Raw genomic sequence first — 21,359 nt, 5'->3', positions numbered from 1 at the left:
TAGGTCCCAGATATATAAGCAAGTACTAAAAATGTCTATTTACCTATTGACAAAATTATCACGTTTTAAGGATGACAGTCATACGAGTTTTACAGAGACACAGAACCTGCCCTTTATACCACAAATCTCAGCATAGAAACACAAGAGAGCACTACTAGTGAACTTACTACACTAGATCTCCCCCTCCTCCCCTTTAGTTTTGGGCACACAAAGGAAGTTTTGTCCGTAAAAGAATTGGTTATGAGGATGTGTGTTAAAAAATGAATGTTCAATTTTATTGCAAACAGAGAATGTTGTAAAGTTTGCTCCCAATTTACAAAAAAAGACTGAGCTCACAAAGGGGCTACATACTGGCCTGTGCTGCCTCCAAGGGCACTTCTATCACAGAATGGCATTAAGAAACCCCTTTGTCTAACCACAAAAGGACTTGCATATGAGTCTCAGGAGGGACTCAGTCCAGCCCACTGGACTTTATTTTCAAAAGGATAAAAGTGCACTTTCTTCATAGGGAAAGGTAAGTCAAAGGAATCCAGGTACTCAGGAAGATGAGACTGTACAAACAGCCATGGTCAGTTTAATTGGAGCTAGACGCAGAGGCAACAGTGCAATCATCAGCAGTACAGATTATAGAACTCCCTAAGGAGACAGATGGCACTAAGGAAAAAAATTCCTCTGTAGTGTCCTCCAGACTTTGTGATGGCCAATAAGTCCACTGACCTCATAGGAGGAACATAATGCTGACCAAGCATAACATCAACAGAATTCTTCTATGCTTTTCTTAACAATCCTACTTAATCCAGGATATGACAACTCAAGGCAATTGGAAATGTGATGGAACCAAGCTAAAATGAATTCATGGAGTGATAAAAATATTTACTTTCCTACTTCACACTTAGCATTCATAGCACAGTGTATGTAACACCCAAGTACATGTTACTTTTTAAAAGGCAGCTTTCAAAAGTTGTTAGAAAGCGTCATGCCTACAGGGTATGTTCAGCCAAGGAGAGTCAGATCCAAGAGTGTAATGCTTCTAATGTGGGCCTTGTGTACACTAGACTATTTTTCTTAATATTTCCCACAGTTGCTACTAGAGCTACAGGATTGCTGTATAGCTAGCAACAGGTAAAGGGCCAGTATTGTCCAAGAGTGTGGGAGCTGCTGTAGCAAAGGAGTGTTAAGAAATCAGCTGGGGTGTCATACCCTAGACCACAGGAGTGGATTCCTCCCCTGAATATGATCAGACTTTTACATTGGCACAATGTGTTGTTCCCTAAGAATGGGGCAATCAATCAACCAGAGACGTAATAGGTTGGTTTCATCTGCCACATCTCTCCAAGCAGACTTAAGGGCATCTCATGAAGGTCTGGTGGAGTTATGTATGCTAGCACATACAGACCGGACATTGGTGTATAGTGAAAACTAATAATACAAGTGTCCAAAGTCAGCACCATCTTGACAAACTAAGTGCGCCAGCTGCTGCCCCAGATCACAAAGCAGTATTCAGCTAAAGCAAACACCAGGGCCAATGCAGATGTACAAAGACTGAAGGGTCTGCTCCCTAGGAGGTTCCTGATCATTTTCATATCAAGGTGGTGTGAGAAGAGATCTTCATTTTCAGGTGTTCCAGTGTTCCTGAAGCCAATGTGTCAGGCTACGATCAAGTTTTACTCCCAACTGGTCAGAATGGCAATGGCCATCCTTGGACATGGATCATGATGGGTTGATTGGCAAGATGATTGTTTAGATGGAAGTTAGTTGTCACTGTCTTGGTTTCACTGAGTAGTCTCACTGATAGAAGCAGGTGGTCCAAGTAACCATGTTTTGGCTGCCAAGTATCAGAGGGTAGCCATGTTAGCTGAGATTCCCTTTCTATCCTATGGCAATCGTTTTCCAGTGTCAGCACTACAGATGTCATCAGAATACACATATTTCTCAGCCTGTGTTTCAGGGAGATCATATAAGGGGACAAGTCTACTGCCATCACATGGCACCCACCATCTGTATGAAAAAGCTAAAGTAGATAAAGTGCAAAAATCGGAGCTCAAGTCCTCGGCATAAAAAGTGAAAGACAAAAACAAACACAGCCTGAAGGAGTTGTCCCCTATGGGGTCCTCTTCAGGCCAGGGTCACAAACCCTAGTGCTGGAGTCAGCTCTCAAAGTGCTGCTCCTCCATATCTAGGGAATCTCAGCAGCCAAGAGGGGCATCCTCCTACATTTGGCTATAGAGCATAAAGCACACTTAATTTTGCTTCAGGAAACACCCCCTACCATTGACAGTCCACTGTCAATTACTGGCATTGCTGTTGTGTCTCACCTCTGTCGTAGGCAATACAGGATATAGCATAGTGGTAACTTCCATAGACGTACTTAAACCAAGATAATTCTTATTTAATTAAACATTAGAAAAACTAATGTAAAATGTTACTTGTATAAACACAGGTAAATATGATGAGTAGGATAGACAGCACAGCAGAACCTGACCCTGTATTAAGGACTGCACTGCTGCCAAGTTACTCTTGCCTCCTAGCAGAAATAAGTTTGAAGTGAGGAGAATATAGCTGTATACTGAGAACCTTGTTCAACTTGTCTCCTTGGTATGCTTATTCTACACACCCCACTCCTTCCTTCCCCTGAGCTCTTGAGAATAAAGGAGCAGGTGCCTAAGAGGCTTGGGACTTGCTTCCGCTCAGTATGGAAGTCTATGCTAGTGCTGACATTTATCCAAACCCACGTGTGGGCTCTACTTACACTTGTACTGGAGCACAACCAACTTGTAAAATAAAGGTCTAAATAGGGAGACTTGTGGCAGCGGGACAAGAGCATGGGTAGAATGAGAGAATAGTCCAGTCAGTCTCTGGCTCCCAAGAGACAAATTTTTGGATGCCACAATCACTCCACCCCCTCTGCCAGATGCTAGAGGGCATAGGCATGGGAAGTAGGAGAGTGGGGGGTGCAGCAGCACTCCCAGGTTTTCTGCCCGGTGTCCCGGCCACCGGCCCCGAGCCCCTGCTGGAGCCCAGGGGCTCTGCTGCCGGCCCATGGCCCCAGGGGCCCGCCTGGCCATTGGCCCCGTGCCTGGGGGCTCCACTGCCAGTCCCACGGTCCTGGATGCTGGACCCACATATGGGGACCCAGTCACCAGCCTGGGATCCCATCCGGTTGCTGGGGCTCTGGGGGCTCCGCTGTCGGCCCCAGATCCCACCCGGCCACCAGCCCCATGCCCAGGGCCTAGCTGTGGCCCCAGCCTCCGCCGCCTTACCCCTGTCCGTGGTCCCCTCCTCCCAGAGCTCTAGGGGGCAGTGAGAGGTGTGGACAGGGGTAAGAGGGGTGCAGCTCAGCACCCCCACTCCCAAAACTGCTCCAGCGCCACTGCTAGAGGGAACTGTGGGTGCTTAACACCTCAGAAAATTAGTCCCATAGAGACTGGAGAAACAGTCCAGAGGTCAAACAGCTTCCTAGTTTTAAAAAAGGGATATGTTACTTTGGGGCACCATTTTTCTCATTTCAGATGAGGAGAAGATTACTATTTGTTCTTGATCTATCAGCTCCTGATCTTAAATTTGCTTTTCTACCTGTAATTGTGTGATCATTTAGTTAGGTTATGCTTTGCACCTATATAACACCTTTCCTTCAAGGATTTCAAAGCATTTTTAAATGTCTGACTTCTGTTTAAGTTTCACATTAGATCAAAATGCTGGATCACCTGCAGCAGGGTGAGAGCTCTACTCATGTTATTTCCACACCACTGACCTGTTCATTCAGCATTTCTGGTTTGTGTTCTTTATTGTTTATGAGGCATAGTGGGAAGATGGCCATGAAAAGAAGATACTGGATGGGTGGACCTAAGCAGACTTAGTAGCAGGAGATCACATAAGGATTTACAGGACATGAGAAATAAGTAATAGGAGGAACCAGGGACAGGAAGTAAGAGCAGGAAATGATAAGGGAAAAGAGGCATGGCACGGGCGAGGAATCAGTAAAAGGAGGAGAAGGCCGATGTCTGGGGAAAAGGACACGGTGGGTCTCAGTTCTTTTTTTAGCTTGATAAAAACTAGGATCCAACTCAGAATGTAAAGAAAGGTAAGGTGGGACTGGAGGACAGTAGAACCAGACACAGTGAATGATGCCTCATATGCCATTGTGAATGTCACAATTAAGGAAATCTGTGTTTCTCAGATATTCGGGAAGAAGAAAAGAGGTCAGTTTTGCAGACTCAAATGGCTGGACAGTACAGATAAGGATCTAAACTTTTGGATGCTTAATCCAAATGAAACCTGAACTCTAACCCATTTGAACTTCATCCTCTCACCACATTTTATCATTTTTGTTTCTCATATTTATCTGAAAATGTTTTCATTCCGAAACAGATTATAATTGGGTATGTCTCCTGGGGTCTCTGGTTATCTTGAAAATATTTTTTGTACTGTTGTGTCATTTTCCTTTCATGCTATTTTTCCTACCAGTGTATCTGACAGGTCTCAACAGCTGCCAGGGAATAATCAAGTGTGCCCAAAATGCTGTACTAGTATGGGATACACTTAAATTCCTGTTGTGCAACACCGTTTTGCTGTCAGAGCATCAAATATCCAGAGCTAAGTCTTTTCTAAGTTTTATACTCTCATGTCCCTGTCTCAGCCAAAAACTAGCCAGACTGTACTGACCAGCTAAGAGAGAAGTAATGCAAATCTTTTTTAGGTCACACAATCTTGTCTGACTCAACTGTCAGTCCTGGGACCCAATCTTGCTAACATTTGCCACCATGTAAATAGGACTACACATGGGAAGCTAATGGGGCTACCCATGGTAGTAAGTGTTTGCAGGATCACACCACTAAGTTGTAACACATACCCACTTATTACACATTCCTAAACTCTTCTTTTGTCTTCTATGGGCAATTTTACAGAATACTGAACCTTAGTAGAAAATATAGCAGGTCTTTCAGCACCAATAGTTCACACACATGAAAACTGCTTTTATTCAGAGATCTCTTACATGGATTCAGTGGTCCCTAAACCCTGCACAAAACCCAAATCCACAGATTTGAACAATGCCCCTCTCTACCCATCAGCTATTTATACAGTATGGATCCTGATCAAAGGGTGTGGCTCAGGCCCATCTCTAATCTGTATTTTTAAATTTTTAATAAAGCAACTGGTTACTTTTTTCTTAAAATGCTGCCAATATAAATACTGATTGATGTTGAAACTATTTATGCTAATACAAGGATACTTGGCGATATTAAATCATTCCCTTCTAATAATTATTTTAAATGTTGTGTTGGCAACTTACCTTTTTCAGACTATTTCATGGGTAATTTATGTATTGGTTATTAGCCTAAGTGCACCCAAAGACTAGCTAATCATCACTTGCCAATTTTCCATATTATATGTACTGTACTTGTATATTTGGTTTTGTTCCATGTCCAGAAAACAAATAGTGTTTTGTTACCATCATTCCAGGTCAATAGGGTGACCAGATGTCCCGATTTTAGAGGGACAGTCCCAATATTCAGGGCTTTTTCTTGTATAGGCTCCTTTATGCCACTTTTCCAGATGAGGCTTGTTGGGATGGTGCCAAATTGGTGTGGCCATACTGAATGAATGGTGTGAGCATAACTTGACATGATTTAAACATGGCTGAATGGCTGCAACGGATCCTGGGCGCAGGTTCCCTTTAAGCAGAAACAAATTTGATACAGAACTGGCAAAGTCTGCATGTACGATCGATACTGAACCTATTGGTTGGCAAATATGGGCCCATGCAAAAGTAAATATCACATGTATAAAGTTCCAGCATGGAGCACAGATCAACCTGGTTATAGTGACTTTACAGCAAGAACACCATGCAGAGATCCAGAGTGAATGATTGATGAGTGAGTAAATGTGGGGTGATCTTTCTTCAGTACCACCCCCCTGAGCCCCTTCTAAAACACTAATTAGGTAAAATTAGTAACCACACACCCACTGGGCATGCTTTTAAGACATGTGACTCCTTCGAGGAAAAAGAGTATAAGAATCAAGCAAAGTAAATTGCTGTTGGTTGGGATTTCTTAATTGACGCTTGAAGAAGCAACACTGCTAGACAGAATAGCCAAAACTCTGCTCCATGGGCTTGAGTAGGACTGTGAACCAGAGGGGTCTCAAGGCAACCAAGGTCTTGCCTTTGCCTTGAGGGAATCTGAGACAGACCAGAGGGCTAAGAAGAACAGACTGAGGGGAAGAAGCCATCTATAAAATTGGTAACCACCTTCTCTGTTTGCCAAGCAGGAACTGCGTGAGGCTAGCACAGGGCCTGTTTGTGCATGTTTGTGAAAGAGAGCCTCATTAAGAGGATTGTATAGCTCTTAATGTATAGTTCTTAATGTCTAACGTAAGAATTATGGGCTTAATATAACCCTTTACCACTTATGTAGTTCCTTCTCAATAAACTGCTGTGTATTGCAGATAATTACTGTAGAACTTTTTCACTGGTATGACAGTAATCTGCTCACCGGGAGCCAGTAAAGATCCATTTCAGGGGTAGTAGCGCCCCCTGTTGTCAACAAGGGTCATGGCGGCAGTATGGAGAGTAGAGAGGACTGGATCTCCCTTTTCTTCCATAACAGGTTCCAGCTCCTCCTGGGGATTCCCCAGCATTCCCAGGCTAGCTGGGAGACATAATCCCTCCAGCGTGTCCTCGGGGCCTTCTCTGAGTGGGACGTTCCCAGTAGAGTTCCAAAGAAAGGCTCCCATGGTGAATCCTTATCAGGTGCCTGAACTACCTCAGCTGGCTCCTCTCAATCCAGTGGCTCTATTCCGAGGTTCTCCCGAATAGCCGAGCCCCTCACTCAGTCTCTGAGAGTAAGCCCAGCCATCCTGCGGAGAAACCTCATTTCCACTGCTTGTACCCATGATTTCATCCTTCTGGTCATTACCCAAAGTTCATGACCATAGGTAAGCATGGGATGTAGACTGACCTGTAAACCAAGAGCTTCGTCTGAGAACCCAGCTCCTGCTTCACCACCACAGATCGGTACAATGCTTGCATCATTGCCACCGCCATACCAATCCGCCAGTCAATCTCACGTTCCCGCTTACTATTCCTCATGAATAAGACCCCTAGATACTTGAACTCTTCCACTGAGGACAGCTGCTCCCCCTTCACTTACAGACAGCAGGCTATTTTCTTCTGGGGAAGGACCATGACCTCTGATTTGGAGATGCCGATTTTCATCCCAGCTGCTTCACACTCAGCAGTGAAATGTTCGAGTGTGCCTCAGAGATCACAGTCTGAAGAAGCAAGAAGGACATCATCTGCAAACGGCAAAGATACCACCTACAAGTCCCTGTTGAGGTTGGTGGAATCTAAAGCCCATCTTAAAATGAACTTGACTTAATATCAAGAATATGAACAGAACTCTCACTCTGAGAACAGAGGGACCGGCTAGCACACAAAAGTGGCACTGGCACCTCATGCTCCTGCAACACTTCCCACAAGAGATCTCAGGGAACGCGATTATATGCCTTCTCCAGGTCTACAAAACAAAGGTAGATCAGATTAGCAAACTCCCACAATCCCTCAAATATCTGCAACAGAGCTGGTCCATTTTTCCACGGCCAGGATGGAATCCACATTGTTCCTCCTGAATCCAAGGTTCAACTAACGGGTATAGCCTCCTCTTCAACACTCTGGCACAGACTTTGCCAGGGAGGCTAAGGAAAGTTATCCCTCTGTAGTTGGAACACACCCTTTGGTCTCTTTTCTTAAAGATTGGAACCACCATCACGGTTTGCTAGTCCAGAGATACTGCACCCGCCTTTCACGCAACATTGAAGAGGCGCATTAACCACAACACCCCAACATTTCCCAGTGCTTTCAACATCTCCGGGAGAATCTCATCCACCCCGCTACCTTGGTTACCACTATGAAGGCACTTTACCGCTGTAGTAATCTCAGCATCAGAAATAGATCTGATCTCACTGGGGGTTTCCGGCACTGGCTCCTGAAAGTAGGGCATGTCCACCGGGTTGTGGAGTTCCTCAAAGTGCTCCTTCCATCTCTTAATCTTCTCAGCTGAGTCAGCGTTTCACCACTCTTGCTGAGAACAGCCTGGGCAATGTCCCACCAACCCCTCCTAAGGTGATGAATGGTTTGCCAGAACACCTTTGAGGCGATCCGGTAGTCATTCTCCATGGTCTTTCCAAACTCCTCCCAAGCCCGGGCTCTCTCTTCGCAGTGATGATTTGGGCCTCCTATGTCTATCCAGCTAGCACCCCATGCATCAGATCTGACTCACCGCCAAGTGGTGATTGGTTGACCGCTGTGCCCTTCTCTTCACCTGGGTGTCCAAAACACACTCCACTCACCCCTCCCCAGTAAATTGTACAAAGGGCTTTGTGCCTTCTCTCTATGCTTGGCCATAGTCTAAGAGCTGAAGCTGACAAATGGCTCATGACATTTGGAGAGTGATCTACAGACAAAATACACACCCTCACCTAGTTATACTTTATACTTTACTTTTTTAAGTAGCTTTGTCAATAACTTTAAAGTGAAACTTTAAAGCAAGAAAGCATTTTTTCTGGCAGCCACAGGTAGGATTAAGCCCTGATTTTGAAAAGAATATGACCGTAGGTTCTTAAATATTACCAACAAATAAAATAATATTTGTAGCCAGATGCTATCACTACAAACTGTTTGCAGTGGATTGAGTTTGCTTTTACAATAGATTTCACAAAATCTATAGAAGTGGAAGTTCTCTTTTGTAAACCTAAGAACAGTTGCATATTTATGCTATTGCTTCTTAATTCAGAACATAAATTTCAACATTAATTTTGTTGCAATAAAATAAATTGCACAGAACATGTATTACCAGTAGAGGCTTCATTAAAGAAAAAAATATTCTTTTCATTAGAGAATACAGGATTCTGGTTTACAATTTATCTTTTGCTATTACATTTTTAACAGTTCTGTACATTTTCATGTGTTTTGTTCATTTAAACAAGAAAGTATACTAAAAATCTGTCAAGCAGCTGCAGTAGTGAGATCTGGCCTCATGAGGGTGCTACATTACCATTTCTTAAAGGATTTTGAAATGCAGCAGAAAGGGCTAGGAGGGAAAAAAGCTTTTGCACTGAATTAGAATGGAACATGTTTGCTTCTGGGTAATTAGTGAATATATTGACCTTCTACTACATCCTTGACATGAATTATATGATGACCATGAGTCACAAAAGAAATTAGAACTCTTAATTCAGCATTTCCTACTGAAATAGGGCTAATTGGTTAGTAAAGGTTAAGTGTGTCATCTCATAAGAGGAATTTAAATGATCTGACCCATGAACTTGTTTTTCAGGTAAGTTTTGTGTGTGTTTAAAACCAGAAACTGGCAGACTGGTGATAGGTAACTCTCTTTAAACAGTTGCAGAAACCACTGTTCAATCACCACCATCTCTTCTATTCATTCTTTACTACCCTATCGTCCCCAGTCTGGGTGGGTTGTTTGAACCTGAAACATGATGCAAGACTCAGGAGGTGTGAACGCAAATGAATCAAAATCAGATGTAATGTTCACATTAATACTTTTGCAGTAGAAAGGCAAGATTCTCACGCTAGTACATATTGGAGCCCAACAGATAGGACTGGCTTAAGACGGCACCTTGTGTTCCAAAATCTTAAATAAAAAAGAAAGCAGCTAAAAATTAAGTTTCTAGACCTTTAGTTGGAAAGTTACATTTCCAGTATCTGCCGGAGTCTACAGAGAGCCTGAAACAATACTGCTGGGAACTGTCCTGATTCACCATTACCGGAATGGTGTCTAATGTTGACAATTTAAAGGTCAGCCCTGTTAATGTTTCACTGCTGATCAAGTCTCCTGAAAAATAAGGGATGAAGATCAGCTAAAGTCACTGTGTACAAAACAGAAGAGGGCTGAAAATATTTTGAAGATTTATGCATCTCAAGTCTTGGGGAGGGGAGAGTTTGGAGAATACTGCTGCTTCCATCCTCACCTCCCCAATTCATCTTCTGCCTGGCAGGATCTGCATATTAATTAGTGCTGATTCAAAGGAGCAACTGAGGCTTATTAGACACTATTGCTGGCTGAAGGAGAAAGGCTCTGGGAGAGACAGGTCCTGAGAGAAGGAATCACAGGAACTGAATAGTGAGAAGGCTTAGACTGCAGTTCATGTATTTTTATTTTGGAATTAGCCAGTTTTTCGTTAATGAAACTAGAGATTAGAAGAGGTGACATTTTGACCACAGCAAGTGAATAGCTTGTGTTTGGACTTGGATGATGACTCTACCAATTTCCACCTGCCAAAACACAACTGAAGTTTCCCAAAACTCTATTTTCATAGAATCATAGAATATCAGGGTTGGAAGGGACCTCAAGAGGTCATCTACTCCAATCCCCTGCTCAAAGCATGACCAATTCCCAACTAAATCATCCCAGCCAGGGCTTTGTCAAGCGGGGCCTTAAAAACCTCCAAAGAAGGAGACTCCACCACCTCCCTAGGTAACACATTCCAGTGCTTCACCACCCTCCTAGTGAAATGGTGTTTCCTAATATCCAACCTGGACCTCCCCCACTGCAACTTGAGACCATTGCTCCTTGTTCTGTCATCTGCCACCACTGAGAACAGCCGAGCTCCATCCTCTTTGGAACCCCCCTTCAAGTAGTTGAAGGCTGCTATCAAATCCCCCCTCATTCTTCTCTTCTGGAGACTAAACAATCCCAGTTCCCTCAGCCTCTGCTCATAAGTCATGTGCTCCAGACCCCTAATAATTTTTGTTGCCCTCCGCTGTACTCTTTCCAATTTTTCCACATCTTTCTTGTAGTGTGGGGCCCAAAACTGGACACAGTATTCCAGATGAGGCCTCACCAATGTCGAATAAAGGGGAACGATCAAGTTCTTCGATCTGCTGGCAATGCCCCTACTTATACAGCCCAAAATGCCATTAGCCTTCTTGGCAACAAGAGCACACTGTTGACTCATATCCCGCTTCTCGTCCACTAGGTTCTTTTCTGCAGAACTGCTACCTAGCCATTCGGTCCCTAGTCTGTAGCAGTGCATGGGATTCTTCCGTCCTAAGTGCAGGACTCTGCACTTGTCCTTGTTGAACCTCATCAGGTTTTTTTTGGCCCAATCCTCTAATTTGTCTAGGTCCCTCTGTATCCGATCCCTACTCTCTAGTGTATCTACCACGCCTCCCAGTTTAGTGTCATCTGCAAACTTGCTGAGAGTGCAGTCCACACCATCCTCCAGATCATTAATAAAGATATTAAACAAAACCGGCCCCAGGACCGACCCTTGGGGCACTCCGCTTGATATTGGCTGCCAACTAGACATGGAGCCATTGATCACTACCCGTTGAGCCCGACGATCTAGCCAGCTTTCTATCCACCTTACAGTCCACTCATCCAGCCCATACTTCTTTAGCTTGCTGGCAAGAATAGTGTGGGAGACCGTATCGAAAGCTTTGCTAAAGTCAAGGAATAACACATCCACTGCTTTCCCCTCATCCACAGAGCCAGTTATCTCATCATTTTGCATCTGTTTAAATCTTTGTCTAGACTAGAATTTAAAGGTGTATTGTTAGAAGATGATAAACAAATTCTAACTCACGCATTCTACAAGACTAGTGTAACCAAAGCAGTGTATAAACTGGTTGAGTTAAAGCCTAGGCTCCTCTGTAGGCTTCAACTTGACCAGTTTAGTGCACATTACTGGAGTATATCCCGTCTTGTCTATATTAGACTTTTAGATTATGTTGGAACATACTGGCCAACAGCTTCTAACCACACACCTTTAATCCTTTCCTCACAAACCCTTCTAAACCCTTGAACATTTGTATTGCTCTTCTCAGACTCCTCTGCAACTTGTAGACCTATTTAGGCAGTATTATGTTACGAAGGTTGAACAGACTGGTGTTTAATTTAGTCCGAAGTTAGTAGCAATGTATTTTTAATACATATTTTTAAGAGAGTCTGATGATTGTCACAGCACTGTATTTTTCTGGAATGTCCCATGATTCCTAACAGCTAGCTGCATAAATCATAACCATTCAGTAGCCTGCATATTGGAGGTAGGTGCATCTTCTTACTCTTCCACATGTTTGACAAACAGGAAAGTGACCGACTAGCTTTGCTGATTCTTGTCTTCACTTCCTTAGTGAACCGGCCATTAGCAGATATTGTACTTTCACGATAGACGAAGTTATGAACTCTTTCATACTTTTCTTCATCAATCACTCATCTGCCAGCGTAGACAGCACTTTCTTATAACTCCATGATTTTGGTCTTCTGCATACTGATACCAAGTCCCACTTTGGCCATTTCTGCTTTCATGCTCACAGACCGTCTTTTCATTCCATCCAAGCTGGTATCCAGTATGACTATATTGTCTGCAATATCTAACCATCACAATTTATCTCTTGTCCAAAACAATACAAGTGACCTTAGCAGCAGCCGTCACCCCCCCCCAAAATCATAGAAAATTAGTGACCATTTCACAGCATTCTCATTTAGTATGAATGACAGTATCAGAATACTCAGAATTCTGATTACTGCTGAGTAGAGGTTGTGGGAAAAAAAACTAATAAAAAGTTTTGTACCGCCACAATAAAAGGAATATAGAGCATTTTGTACAATTACTTTTCATATTTGATTTCAAAAAGTTATTTCTGAATGTACTTGGAATTGATGCAGAAATTCCAGTGCACCACAGAATTCAAGGGTCCCGTGCTGCAGACATCAAAGGGTCCAACCACAGAATTTTGGTTCAGCATGCCACAGAGGACACGGCTAACAGCAAACCTTGGTACAACAACTGACCTTATCTTGGATGCTAGAGATATGGGTGAGGAAAATAAAGAATGTACATGTAGCAAATGATGATGTGAGGAGAGTTTTCCCTATGTACTTCAAATTTTTAATAATATTCATTATTAATAAACTAAAAAATATTTCTGCTGCTCAATTAACTAGTAATTTGGCCAGTTCAAATCAAGCAGATGTTGTGTGGGGGTGGAAAGAAATATTTACACCATGTCAGTATCAGGGCAAAATTTATCTGAATAATTTGGACGTATGCAGAAACATGTTTTCCAGATTTCTAGAAGGACTGAACAGCCTTGGCATGACTGGGACAGAGAAGGTGGCGTCAAATAAATTATTTAACATAGGTTCAACAAATTCCTTACTGTGAGGTCAGTGCTAGGTTCATACCAGTTCAAAATATCTCCCATTATAATGATATATCCTTGAATTTCTTTTAGTCACACTGGCTAAAATATTGCTTCTATTCATTTTTAGGCTGCGGTTCCTTCAAAAAGAAGGACTAACTTCATTATAATTTTATTTTACAACAGCCATAAATAAAGAGTATTAGGCTGGAAAGCTTCATCACTAGAACTGGTTCCACCAGTCTTTGGCTGTCCTTAATGAAGCTTTACATTCAGATTTGACTCTCCAGAACAAAAATGCCACTCACAGAGGAATTACTGAATTATTGTTGAAATGTGGCAGTAAGACATTTATACCCGTACACTGAAAAGAGCTTCCTGTTCTTTGGCTTGTTTTGTTAAATCACATTTGCTGTGCAACAAAATGCAGACTAATGAGCATAAAAATGAAATGGTGCACATCTGCTTTTGTGTTTAGATTAGTAATTGTGAGGTGAGATAACTGTAAGAAAGAACTTGATTGTGAGTGAGATAGATATTGTGGTATCTGAGGTAGTTTTTGTTTATTATGGTTCATAATCTCACAAAAAGGAGGAGGCTTCTATTCCCTGTTATTCAGCCATACATATGCAACATAGATCAATTAAGAACAATAATTGTTGTTCACATTGCTCAGTCATTTAAATATACTGGGCCAGATTCTGATCTCAATCATACCAGAATAGAGGAACTCACCAAAGCAGTTCAAATTGGTGTAACTGAGATCAAAATCTGGCTCAATATATGGATACAAATAAATCTGAAAGTGAATAATTGCAAATAAAGCATGATTTTTTCCAGAGTTAAGGGAAGAGGCAGGGCAGAATTGCTAGTTATGGATGGGAGAACTCAGGCAACTGCAGGATTTGGCAAGATCTTAGAATTCTTTAAAAATACTCTGTTTGGTGGAACATTTGAGAATGTACACCTCTACCCTGATTTAACGTGGTCCTCGGGAGCCAAAAAATCTTACCATGTTATAGGTGAAACCGTGGTATATTGAACTTGCTTTGGCCTCGAGCGTCTCCGTTATTAATAGTCAGCAAATAGCCCCGCCCCCATCTGACCCTCACCTACTTCTTGCCCCCAACTGACCCCTCAGAACCGCTGATCCATCCAACCCCCACATCCCTAATCACCCCCAGGACTCCCACGATGAGCCACGCGCCACACCGGGACTTGTGCTAGGACCCGGGGAGCCGGTGCATGGAAGTGCTCACACCTGCTCGACCACATCAGCTGGGGTGAGCCCCGTGGGGGTGGGGCAGGGGAACTGGCCTGGCGGCCGCTGCCCTGTTCACAAAGTGTGCCCAGCCCGGCGCAGCGGCTGAGCCTGCGAGGGGGAGCAGGGTGGGCAGCCTCACCCGAGGTGCCCGCGTGCGCCTAGTCCCTGCCCCGTGCCCATGTGGTGCCAGGGGAGGGTGAGCCATTGGCAGGCGGCTCCTGCCATGCGTGCCTGCACTCAGCCCATCTCTCCTCCTGCGTAGAGCCCCGTGCTGCCCATCTCCAGTGAGGACATCGCGGCCAGCTGTCTGCCGGGGCGCACGGAGCCCCTGACTGCGGGCAGGTAGTGTGGCGCACTATGGACCCGGAGAGCCCGCTCGGCTCTGCTGTGGGTGGGACACAGCCTGCCAGCCGGGCCCACTGTGTGCCGAACCCTCCAGCACCGGGACAGGGGCACCTGCATGGTTCTGTCAATGACAGGCACCTCTCCCTGCCCTGGATCCACAACATCCCCACGTGGACCAGTCCTCCCCAACTTCTCGGAGCCGGCTGGAGCGCGTGTGACGTTCCCCTGGACTGCAGCTCCCCTCCTCGGGCTGTGGATCCCCCCTGCTCCCTGTCCCCTGACCACCCCCCAAGACCCTCTGCCCCAGCCTGGCACCCTTAACACGCTGCTCAGAGCAGCATGTCGGAGCCAGACATGCTGACGCGCTGATCTGCCGGAGCGCGCAGTCCCGCCCCCCAGAGCGCTGCTTTACTGCGTTATATCCAAATTCATGTTATATCGGGTGATGTTATATCAGGGTAGAGTGTATCTCAAATTCATTTTTATTCAGAATCCCCAAAACATGTTTTTTTCAAGCCAAATGGATCAGTTTACATCGTCTGGGATGAAATACAAACATGATTCTTTCTTACATATCTCTTCTTAGGCTGGGCAGATTATACACTTTGGAACTGGACTTTCTCTATCTAAAGTCCCACTCTTACTCTGGCCCTCTCTCACAATTGAGCCTGTGCTAGACAGGGCCGGCTCCAGGCACCAGCCCACCAAGCTTGTGCTTGGGGCGGCACCTGGAGGGGGGCGGCGCGGTGCTCCGGCTCCGGCCGCCGGGGAGAGCGGAGCCCCGGCTGGGCTCTCCGGCCTCTTCCCGGCGCTCTGGCTGCCGGGGAGAGCGGAGCCCCGGCCGGGCTCTCTGCTCTCCTCCTGGGGCTCCGGCCGCCAGCGGAGCCGCGGCAGGCTCGCCGCCCTCCCCCCGGGACTCTGGCCGGTCGGGGAGAGCAGCCTGCGGCCGGACTCGGTGCCCTCCCCTGCCGCGCTGGGGGGGGCGGGAGGGAGGCGGCCTGGGGTGGCAAAAAAGCCAGAGCCGGCCCTGGTGCTAGAACATTTCTAACACGTATTCTCTAAACAGTTTGGTCTGTCTTTTTTCCTGACAGGCATGCTACAAAATCAAGCAGAAGATTATATATTGGATGATTTGGTTAGCATGACTTGAATAATATCCTTCTATCCCTCTCCAATGTCCAAGGATACCATACTAGAACCTTGGAAGCAATCACCATGTTTAAACACAGTGATCGCTATATTATTTCAGTAGTACTGTGGACAAGTCCTTATTTGCAGATTCCATCCAACCCATCTATTTACAAGGTTCATCTTTTTCTTCTGTATGGTCCTTTTCTTCCTCAGCTGTCAGGTTCTCTTCTTTGTTTCCTTTCTTAAAATGAGTTACCTCCATGGCAATTTCCTGCAGTATCCTGGACAAATCTCATTGAATTAAGTTTAAGTATTTTAGGAATTTGTTGTATTAAAAATGCAGATTTTTACGTATTATTGTAGGATGTCTCGCGGGGGGGGGGGGGGAGGGGAAACATAACTAATGTAAAAAAGTTGGGAAGCATTATGAGCTTCAAAGGACTATTTGAAACAATGTACACCTCCGGTTCTGCAAGAACTCAGACTTTTGACCGTTCGCCCCGAGGAGGGGACTTTTGCCTGCTGATCAGCTGAGGATCAGACCAGAGCCCCTAGCTGTATAAAGGAAGGACTCACAGATTGATGGAGGTGCTTGTTCTGAGCTAGCAGCTGTTATGAACTTGTGACCATGGAAGAAACGCTTGATGGGGCTTGAAGGACTGATCAACTGCCAGAGTCCTTGTTGGAACTGGAGTGATGTCTGCTAAGCTTATTTGCATGCAAGGAGGTTCTTCTATTGTTGTTAGTATGTTTTCTCTGTAATGCTTTCACTTTAAGAATACGTGTGCCTGCTTACAAAAAGATGTGTGGTAACTTATACCTAATGACAATTACACTATTTTAGCCTCTCAGCAAAACAGGCATGCTTAGGCAGTCTGGCTTGCTGGAGAATTCACAATGTAGACAGGGAACTGTGCAGCCTGGAAAAACCCGGGAGGGGAGGTGAGAGAGAGGGAGAGAGAGAGAGAACACGGAAACGTGAGGTAATGACTGAGGAGGTGGGAGCCTACAGTGGATGCCCTTGCTGAACCACAGCAGGGGAATGCAGCTGCTCTGAACTCTGAGACCACCAGCAGTCTGGAAGGAAATCCTATCTCCTTCAGATCTGAGCGTTAGAGAGTGACTATAAAATTGGCTTGGGGACAGTAAGGTGATGATGCTTGGGAAAACTTGTTTGGAGCAGCGGAAATCATAATGTTATCTCTGTGTTAAGCAGAGCAGGGACAACATAGGTGGGAAGAAAAATCACTTCAGGGGAGATAATATACTACAGGATAAAACAGAACATGTTACTAAAAGGGTTATAGCAAAAATCAGGAACTCCCCTTCCTGCCCCCCCCCCCACTATCTTTGAACCAAAGCCACTGAATTAAAAATTGGCAGAGTACACTAAGTGCCACTTCATTCAAACATCACTGAAATGTGTGCGTATGCAATTAATTACAATCCAACTTGCTTTCCTAATGTCTAGTTTATTTTGCGCTACATCCAAAAGCAGCATGTAAATGTACCTGAATCTTAGAAGTGTTAAAAACAGTATTGACAGGATGATTCTATGCCAAACATGAAAGCACCACCTCAGGTAATTAGTGTTTTCTAGTATTGGTGACCAGATGGATACGTCCACAATATGACTCATTACTAGAGCTGAGCAAATAATGGATTTTTTCAGTTCAGGGGCCAAACTGGGGGTGGGGGAGAGAGGAGGAATCTTGAACAATTCAAACTGAAATTTAAAAAAAATTAGGTGAATCAAAAAAGTTTAAAAAAATATTTTGTATCAACTGAAATGTTTCCAGTTGACTCAACAATTTTGGGAGGGTATGCAATTGATTTTGAGTCAATCTAAATAAAATAAAGCCCCTTCATTTATATACGGTCATACCACTTGTGAAGAACTGACACACGAGAACACAATTAAGGATAGCATCTGCCTTACCTCAATTTTCTCCCATATAGTTTCATAATTGTCTTGGTGTTGTATATCTTGCATCAATTGGTGAATTAAATCTGATTTATTTGAGGCAGAGGTCTCATTTTTCTCAGAGGACTCAGTCACTACAGGTTTTCCTGACTTGTCTTCTATGTATTTTTTAAAGCAAGAGGCAGGCACACAAAGCTCTTCATCTGAAAGAATGTCACTCAGAGGCCCAGATTCAATGCTATCACCCAAAGAGGATACTATGTCACTTGAGGAGCTTGGTGAAACCCTACCCAATTTTTTGTGCTTCTTTTTAATCTGATATGTTGGATACATCTCAGAATCTGAGTTTATTTCTGACAGCTCCCAGTCATCAATGTTTTGAATGGTTTCTCCTCTGGGTTTCTGAGGCAGCAGTTTTGTTAAATTTTCTAACTTCAAAGCCAATACTTCAGTCTGTTTGAGGTGTGATGGAAGTGCTAAATATTCATCGGAACCATACCAGGCCTCAACAACTTTACCATTTGTATTATCATAACTTGGTGATGACAGGTAACTCTTCTTGCTCCTATTTCTTGGAAGAACAGGTGAGGAGGAGATAACAGGTCCTGAGTCAGTTGAAGATGCACTTTCTTGGCTATGAGTTGGTGAACTAGATTGTTCATTTTTACTTTGGGACTGACCATTCAGTTCTCTCTGATTACAGGTATCAGCTGATGTGGAAACAGAATCTGATTTTGTACCTCCCATGGACTGAGAGTTACAGGAAGGAATTCCATTTTGTAGAGCTGAGCTCCCTTTTTTATACACCTGCATTGCTGAAGCTGTGTTAGATATACCCACAGGTGTCCTGCATGATGTCACCTTCTCAGGAGTATCATGTGATTTTTTGTGCCTTGGCTTTTCTTTCCAAATGTAACAATTAGACTTACCTAAACTTATGGAACTTTCCTTAAAGTGATTGTTTATCATGTACTCAAGGCTTCTATCACCAATTTTATGTAAGCAATCATATGACTGACTGACAGCAGATGGACTGTTATTGTAAGATGATTGTAAAGCCAAGCAAAGCTTGGATCTGTCTGGTGGATCTAATAATGAGGGTGTACTTCTGCTCATTTCAGTCTTTAAACTAAGAGAGGTGGATTTTTTTACATCACTGGCTTCCATATCATCTTTAATCACTTCTTCTTTTAAAAACAGACCTCTTTTTGGCAATGTAGGCTGTGTGGGAGAATCCTCATTGTAGTTAAAGCAGTCTCTTATTGACCTTTTGGGAGTTGAGTTTTCACAGTGTGGATGCTGTTTGCTTTTTGCACCAAGATGGTGCAATGGATTGTATTCGTGTTTCTCTAAACTGGAAACTGGTTTTCTGTCATCTGATAAGATGCCATCTTCAGAGCACGATGCTGTACAGAGAGATGACTTCCCAGAAGGAGAAAACAGTGAAAGCTCAGGTGATGTGTTGCTGTCTTTGCTTTCTCCCTTATCTTCTGTTGAAAGAGGTAAATGGGTTTCTTTCACATTAATGGCTTCATTGCACTTGGAAACAATGGAATCAGTTGCAACTGCAAGTAATCCTACACTTTTGATAAGCTCTGGAAAGTCTTTTTCCATCTCACTGTAGTTCCAAGATTCAAGTGGTTTTGCATTAGCTTGACTGGAGGTCATGTCACCCAGGGCACCAAGCAAATCCTCACTTGGGCTGTAGTCAGACAGTTCAAATGCAGTAATACCACAATCCAGGGATAAGTAATTTTGAGAGCACTTGATAGTTAACTGTCCTGAGTCATCCACTTCAGTTAAAGAGTCAAGACGGTCCTGAAACAAAATAAAAAATAAAGACCTTTTAAAAAGGGATTTCAGTTTTAGTACTACACTGCTACCTTGATAAAACTCCACCCAATATACAGGGCCGGCTCCAGGCACCAGCTTGTCAAGCAGGTGCTTTGGGCGACCACTCCAGAGAGGGGCGGCACGTCCAGCTATTCGGCGGCAATTTGGTGGACAGTCCCTCACTCCGGTTCGGAGCGAAGGACCTCCCGCCGAATTGCCGCTGCAGATCGCGATCACGGCTTTTTTTTGGCTGCTTGGGGCGGCCAAAACCCTGGAGCTGGCCCTGCCGATATAACATGAATTCGGATATAACACAGTAAAGCAGTGCTCTGGGGGGGGTGGGGGGGAGAGCAGGGCTGCGCTCTCCAGTGGATCAAAGCAAGTTCAATATAATGTGGTAAGATTTTTTGGCTCCTGAGACAGTGTTATAACAAGGTAGAGGTGTATTAGTAACTATTCATTAGATGAATTCTTAAATCCAGTATACTAAAGGTCACAAATCCAACCAGTGGCAATGTATTCTTAGCTACAATCTAGAAAAGCAGTTGTTACTGAACTGCCACAGAGCTTTGTACAGTACATTTTGAGTGAACTGTTCTACAACATTTGGGAATAAAAGCACAGCAGAATGGCCAAGTGTTAATCTGCACGTAGGAATGTTTAACTCCTATATGATATCACCTTGAAGAGTACTGCAAATTGTAACTATCCTGAAGAGATACTGCTCACCATTGTCATGGCATGGGTATGATTGTTATTGTGTTTGCAACTAAATATCAAAGTCTCTGCCATACTCATCCACAGAGAAACCAATGCAAGAGGAACCCCAAAACTCCACAAAATGGACCTCATTGAATGTCCCAGTGCTAGTCACCTTGAACGGGAGGGGATTTGTGGGGTCAGAGTGGGCAAGGGGTGGAAAGCATCTGTGTCCAAACCTGGTAAAATCTGTGATTTCTGAAACCCATGGACACAGAAATATCCACAGAAGAGTGCTGCTCCTCCAAGTCACTCCACAGGCCTCCTACTGATTGTCAGCATGGATCTTTCAGATGCCAACTTGCCATTGGCAGAGTTTGCCCACATTTGCACAGTAGCACTGCTGACTGCACCTAGCTTCATGCAGCATTAACTCCTGTTGACGTATCCACTGGGATAGCCACAGGGTTAGCGGAGGACAGTACTGTGACCAGATGCTGTGGCTGTGTCTATAATACCCTCCTTCCACACCCTCTATCACAATCCCCTAAATATCAGTCCTCCCATTCTCAGAAGCTGAGGGAACAATCCTAATGGAGCACTAAGATTTTAAGCGTCCAGACAAATGTGTATAAAAAAATATTTAAGAGGGTTCTGAGACTTAAGTGGAGCAGGCAGAAAAAGGAAAGATTTTAGGATCTAGAAGCAGCCTGACATACTAGCAGTCACAGCAAAATTACATTTGGTTTACAGTTTGTTATTTAAACATTGTTTTATAGCTAATTTAGGGTTCCAGCATCTAAGCAGGAGTCAGCTATCTCCCAATTTCAATATATATATTCAAATTTGAATATTTGAATAAATATCTCAAAATCATAGGTCCAAATTCTGTTCTTATTTACCCTACTCTATATCGGGTGTAACTCCATTGAAGTCCACTATTTAGATTAGTAAAGATGATAAATCACTCCAGCTAGGTAAAATTACAAAAAGAAACTAAA

The 21,359-nt window shown here is 43.9% G+C and overlaps 1 protein-coding gene across 1 annotated transcript in view; it reads right to left on the bottom strand.

Moving 5' to 3' along the window:
* Positions 1-21,359, bottom strand: part of AKAP6 (A-kinase anchoring protein 6) — a 303,477-nt gene that overhangs the window by 216,142 nt on the left and 65,976 nt on the right. Inside the window, exon 4 of the mRNA XM_054028181.1 lies at positions 17,842-19,644. Within this exon, the coding sequence (XP_053884156.1) occupies positions 17,842-19,644 (1,803 nt within the window). The remainder of the gene's footprint in view (positions 1-17,841; positions 19,645-21,359) is intronic.

This window comes from Malaclemys terrapin, chromosome 4 (assembly GCF_027887155.1).
Source record: "Malaclemys terrapin pileata isolate rMalTer1 chromosome 4, rMalTer1.hap1, whole genome shotgun sequence".
In the NCBI taxonomy this organism is placed as follows: domain Eukaryota; kingdom Metazoa; phylum Chordata; order Testudines; family Emydidae; genus Malaclemys; species Malaclemys terrapin.
The sequence above is the reverse complement of the archived record's forward strand: the minus strand, read 5'-3'. Positions and strand labels throughout refer to the sequence as shown.